Source organism: Phalaenopsis equestris, unplaced genomic scaffold (assembly GCF_001263595.1).
Source record: "Phalaenopsis equestris unplaced genomic scaffold, ASM126359v1 Scaffold000455, whole genome shotgun sequence".
NCBI lineage: Eukaryota > Viridiplantae > Streptophyta > Magnoliopsida > Asparagales > Orchidaceae > Phalaenopsis > Phalaenopsis equestris.
The window spans coordinates 236075-242613 of record NW_018164896.1 but is presented as its reverse complement, the minus strand read 5'-3'; the positions used below and the strand labels follow the sequence as shown (position 1 = coordinate 242613).

General features: G+C 33.8%; 1 protein-coding gene across 1 annotated transcript in view; it reads right to left on the bottom strand.

Annotated features, from left to right (window-relative positions):
* LOC110027862 (esterase AGAP003155-like) overlaps nt 1-4892 on the bottom strand; it is a 12603-nt gene extending 7711 nt beyond the window's left edge. Inside the window, exon 1 of the mRNA XM_020729476.1 lies at nt 4653-4892. Within this exon, the coding sequence (XP_020585135.1) occupies nt 4653-4892 (240 nt within the window). The remainder of the gene's footprint in view (nt 1-4652) is intronic.
* Nucleotides 4893-6539: the final 1647 nt, after the last annotated feature.

Sequence of the window (6539 nt, the reverse complement as noted above, 5' to 3'; positions counted from 1 at the left end):
TTTTAGATCGCCGATTATAAATTATTTTTAGACCGCCCAAAGGTTGATCATTTATTTTATAATCATTGAATATAATTATAGTCTATTTATATACTAAGTTAAGTTATGTTTATATATTCAAAGATAATAGACATGTCTAACTTGAGTACAAACAATTATCAATTATATTAAATTTAAATCAAGCATTAATTATGTTTTTTATCGTGTATTGTTATATCTCCCAAAGGAGATTTCAATATGCTATTATTGTTATTATCATTATTTTAATCTGATTTTATATGAATATCTATGTAAGTTTAATTTTCGAAGCATTAATGTACGAGCATACTTTATTTATTTGCAGTAACTACTCTCGTTTCTCTTCATTCGCAAGCTACATATGTACATCTGTTCAAACTTTCCTATTCAAACTTTCAATGGGCTTAATTTCTCTGAATGGCGTGAGCAAGTCCAGTTTCACCTTGGTGTTCTGAATCTTGATTTAGCACTCATAATTGATAAACCCCATGCTCTTACTGATTCTAGCAGTGCTGAGCAAATATCTTTCTATAAAGCTTGGGAAAAATCAAACAGATTAAGCTTAATGTTTATGTGAATGACTGTAGCAAACAACATAAAGTGTAAATTTTCTAACACTGAAAGTGTTAAGGAATTTATGAAATTTGCTGAGAATTGTTCTCAGTCTGACTCTGCTGATAAGTCTCTTGCTGGGACACTACTGAGTACGTTAACCAACATAAAATTTGATGGTTCTCGTACCATGCATGAGTATGTCGTTGAAATGACGAACATAGCATCAAGACTTAAGACTCTGAGAATGGAAGTGAATGAAAATTTTTTTATGCAATTTCTCATTAACTCCTTGTCTCATAAGTATGATATTTCACATGAACTACAACACTATGAAAGATAAGTGGAATGTGAATGAACTACAATGTATGCTCATTCAAGAGGAAGCAAGGCTTAAGAAAGGAATAAATCACTCCATTAATCTCATGGGTCATCAAAGAAGAGCTGTAAAGAAACCTGGAAAGACGAATGGAAAGGCCAAGCAAGGGCCACTAAAGATTAATGTGTCATCTGCCCCAATTCACAAAGAGGAATATAAAGGAATTAAGTGTCATTTTTGTAGAAAGCATGGACACTATCAAAATGAGTATTAAAAGCGCAAAGACTGGTTCAAAAAGAAAGGTAAACCTTGTGTTTCTGTATGTTTCGAATCAAATTTGGCATAAGTTCCTTATAATACCTGGTGGATTGATTCTGGTTGTACCACTCATGTTTCAAATATGATGTAGGGATTCCTTACAACTTAAATCATAAACCCAAATGAACAGATTGTCTTCATAGGAAACCGAAGCGTCAGTTGAAGCTATTGGAACCTATCAGTTGATTTTAGATACTGGACATCATTTAGACCTTTTTCAAACATTTTATGTCCCTTCAATTTCTTATAATTTGATTTCGTTGTCTAAACTTGATCATATTGGATACTCATTTAAATTTGGAAATGGTTGTTTCAGTTTGTCTAAACACAATCATCTCATAGGTTCTGGTATTCTTTGTGATGACCTATATAAGCTTAAACTTGATAACCTTTTGTCTGAGAATTTGATGACTTTGCATCATAATATTGGTACTAAATGCGTTTTTTTTGAATGAAAGTTCAACTTATTTGTGACATAAACTTTTGGGTCATATATCAAAAGAAAGAATTACAAGATTAGTAAAGAATGAAATCCTTAATGAATTAGATTTTACTGATCTTGACATCTGTGTGAATTATATTAAAGAAAAACACACAAATCACACACTTAAGAAAGCTGCCACAAGAAGCACACAGCTCCTTGAAATTATACACATTGATATTTGTGGACCTTTTGATGTTCCATCTTCTGGTGGAGAGAATTATTTATTGATGATTTTTCATGTTATGGGTATGTCTATTTATTGCATCAAAAATCTCAAGCTATAAATGCCTTAAAGGTGTATATAACTGAGGTTGAGAGACAATTAGACAGAAAAGTGAAAATTATCAGATTTGATAGAGGCAGTGAATATTATGGAACTTACAATGAATTTGGACAATGTCCACGTCCATTTGCTAAATTCCTTCAAACTAATGACATATGTGCTCAATACACTATGCAGGAACACCACAACAAAATGGTGCTGCAGAAATGTGAAATCGTACTCTAATGGAAATGGTTAGGAGCATGATGAGTAATTCTTTTTTACCTTTATCATTGTGGATGCATGCTTTAAAGGCCGCTGCATATTTTTTAAATATGATTCTTAGTAAAACAGTCCAATAGATTCCTTTTGAGTTGTGGACATGAAGAAAACCTAGCTTAAGGGAGCTACATATTTGGGTTTGCCCAGCAGAAATAAGGTTATATAATCCACATGAAAAGAAACTGGACTCAAGAACAGCTAGTGGTTTCTTCATTGATTATCCAGAAAAATCTAAAGGGTAGAGATTTTATTGTCCTAACCACAGTACAAGAATTATTGAAGCTGGAAATGCCAAATTCATTAAAAATGGTAAAGTTAATAGGAGTTTTGAACCACATAAAGTGAAGATCCAAGAAATTAGGGTACAAGTTCCATTACTTAAAATGTCTTCTCAAGTTGTTATTCTTACAACTGTTGGGCAGTTTGACAACTTAGAAAAACAACATATATACGATCAAATACCCCACAAAAGAACCGTCACTAATGAACCTACATTAGATGAACCACATGAAATGAAGTAGTACCTAGAAAGTCTCAACGACAAAAATGGTCTGCTATTTCCGATGATTATGTGGTTTATCTTCATGAATTCAAATTTGACTTAATCAATGAAGATCTAGTTTCATTTTCACAAGCCATAAAAAGTGTAAATTCTTCTAAATGGTTAGATGCAATGAAAGATGAGTTGAAATCGATGGATCACAACAAAGTCTGAGATATCGTTGAATTGCTTGAAGGTTGTAAAAGTGTCGGGTGTAAATGAATTTTTAAGACTAAGCACAATTCGAATGACAATACTGAACGATATAAAACCAGACTTATTGCTAAAGGTTTCACTCAGAATGATGACATCGACTATAAAGAAACATTTTCTACGGTTTCTAGGAAAGATTCATTTAGAATTATCATAACACTAATAGCTCATTATGATTTGGAGCTACACCAAATGGATGTGAAATCTGCCTTTCTGAATGGGAATTTAGATGAGAGGTCTACATGAGTCAACCTGAAGGATTTTTGGTTGAAAGAAAAGAACACATGGTGTGTAAACTTAAGAAATCAGTATACGGACTTAAGCAAGCTTCCCGATAATGGTATCTTAAGTCTAATGATACCATCACGTCCTTTGGATTTAAGGAAAATATTGTTGATAGATGTATATATCTAAAGGTCAGTGGGAGCAAAATTATATTTCTTATTCTGTATGTTGATGACATCTTGCTGACTACTAATGATCTTGACTTATTATATGAAACCAAGAATTTTCTCCCTAGGAAATTTGAGATGAAAGATATGAGTGAGGCATCCTATGTGATTGGAATTAAAATATTTCGTGATAGATCACAAGGATTGTTAGGGCTGTCTCAGAAAACATATATCGAAAGAGTTCTTAAGAGATTCAATATGGAAGGTTGTTTAGCAAGTGTTGCTCCAATTCAGAAAGGAGATAAATTCAGTCTTATGCAGTATCCAAAGAATGATTTGGAACGTAAACAAATGGAAGAAATTCCTTATGCATCTATTGTTGGAAGCTTAATGTATGCTCAAACTTGTACCAGACCAGACTTTAGCTTTGTTGTAAGGATGCTGGGTAGGTATCAAAGTAATCCAGGAATAGATCATTGGAAATTTGCAAATAAAGTTTTGAGGTATCCACAAGGAACAAATGACCACATGCTCACTTATAGAAGATCTAAAGATCTTGAAGTGATATAATATTCAGGTTCAGATTTTGCTGGATGTGTTGATACTAGAAAATCAACATTTGGCTATATATTCCTTTTGGCTAAAGGAGTAATCTCATGTTATTAATTTATGATATTTATTTTTGATAACTTAAGTTATTAATTTTCTTAACTTATAACTTATGTCATAAATAATGACAACTTATGACATTTATTTTGATAACTTCAGTTATTTATTTTCGTAACTCATAACTTATGACAATTTATGGTATTTATTTTTGTAACTCATATAACCCTTAAAAATAAATAAATATTATTAACTTATGTCATTGATTTTAATAATAAAAGACAATTAATGTATTAAATCATCATAAATCCTATTGGTTAGTATCCCCTTGATGGATGGTGGTTAAATAGAGCATGAATTTGAGAATGAGTCATTTCTCTACCTAATACACCCTGTACATTTCTCTCCATTAGAAAGTACAGAAAGTTTCAATGGATTAGAGAGAGAAACTCCATCTCTTCAAGATCAAATTTCTTCAAGATCAAATTTCTTCATCATGAATACATGTATGCGTCATTTTATTTTAGATATGTAAAAGTCATGAATTTAAAAGATCTTGGCTATTATGTTTTTTTTTTTGAAATTTGTGTTATAAGATTGAAACATGAATTTTTTTACACGGATAACGAAATCGAACCGAAATCAAAGATGGGGGAAGCAGACACCTTATTGAATTGGAACCATTCGTAGTAAGGAGGATCGAATAAGCCTTCGACTTCAGATTTTCCCCCGGCGGAGAACGGTGCGTCGGCGAAGAAGAGATCGAGGTTGTCGGTGACGCTCTTAGGCCATTTCCCCATCACCTGCGTCCGCATGATCTTGCCGCTGGTGCGAAAACCGTGAAGGCAGAGGAAACGAGGCCTCCGGCGAGAATACTCGGAGACGCCGAAGATAGCGGTGTCCATGGTCAACTGAAGAGTTTTCGAGGAGAAGGCGGGGGGGGATTGTAGAGGAGTAGATGAGATCGAGGATCGCAAGCAGTTTATGTGCGAGGAATCAGGAATGTGGAAGCGGTTTGGAACTTTCGTGGGGGGAATGGGTGGCAGCTGCTTACGAAAAGATACTGCTTCATATCAGCTGCTAACCAAATCTCTTCTTTTTGAATTTAAATAAACAAGAGGCTTTGAAGTACGACCCTCTCACCTAACATTCCAGTTTTACATACGTCCTGGCTTGCGTTACACATGTATGGACAGATGTATTTCACTTTTTTCTTTTTTAATTAAGATGATAATATTTTTTTATGTGATATAAAAGATTTGTATGAAATGAAAAAAATATATTAGGATTGATGTATAAATACTTAGGAATTAGGTGGTATGTCCGTAAATCATCTTTATATATTTTTAATACTCAAAATTTTAATGTTACAAAAAAAAAAAATCAAAATATTAACTTTTAAAATGAAATACACATTTTTATACTTAAATTTATAACAATGATGTTATATATGTGTAAATATCGAACTTTAGAATTGGGTGTGATGTGAGCTAGAAAATTCGCATTGATAGAGCAATAAATTTTCGTCTTAGCGTTGCACAAAAATTCAAAACATACTCAGATAAAAGAAACTTGCCAATAATGACACAATAAGTTTTTAGGTGGAAACCTTGTAAAGGGAAAAAAAACCACGGGATCGGCCTAGTTGTATTTAAGTAGATGATTCAGAGACCCTTTGTCCTACAAGAGGAAATGATTTACTAGATTTTTCAAGATACAACGTCCACCGGTGGCTTCCAGTCAGTAGTGGTCGACGACGATTGGTGGTGATTGATGACGACAGTAGTGCTTGACAGCGATCGGTGGTCGACGACAGTCAGCGGTGGTGGACAACAGTCAGCGGTGGTCGACGACGGCTGGCGGCGATTGGTGGAACATGGATGGTGCTGAACTTCAGCTTCTTCTCAAAGCTTTAAGTTTTTTTTCTCAAGCATCGGCTCCCCTCTCATGAGAGGGGTGAGACTCCATTTATAGTGTAATCAATGAAAATAATGCAAGAATATGAATCAATTTGATCAAACAACCCAGAGAGCTTCTTTCCATCGGATGACGTTGGATGGACTTTCAGTGCCTTAACGATGTCCAAATTGAGCAATCTTGGGCTCGTTGGATTCGTCCTGTCGAGACGCTAGATTCGACTATAGACTTGCTAGATTCTACATTCGTTCAGCTTTTTAAATATGTCCGGAAAACTTTCAAGGGTGGTTTAATACTTGATCAAAGCTTGATTTAACCTGGATTGGACTAATTTGTAGCATTGGTTTTTTCTTGCTGTGTCGGTCAATTTAACTGTAAGCTTATTGAAATAGGAGTTCTGAATTAGTTTTTATCAAAGTTTAAAAATTTCTTGCTCAAAAGATTGTCTCGAGATTCGTGTTGTACCCGAGATTCTTGTCGGATGATGGAATTTTATTGATGGGGTGGTAGGTATGTAAATGTCCCCATAATTTAGTCTCATGTGACAAAGAAGATATACGTTAACCCTATTTAATTTTAAAATGTCGTTTTTTCACTATAAAAATAATATATATATATATATATATATATATATA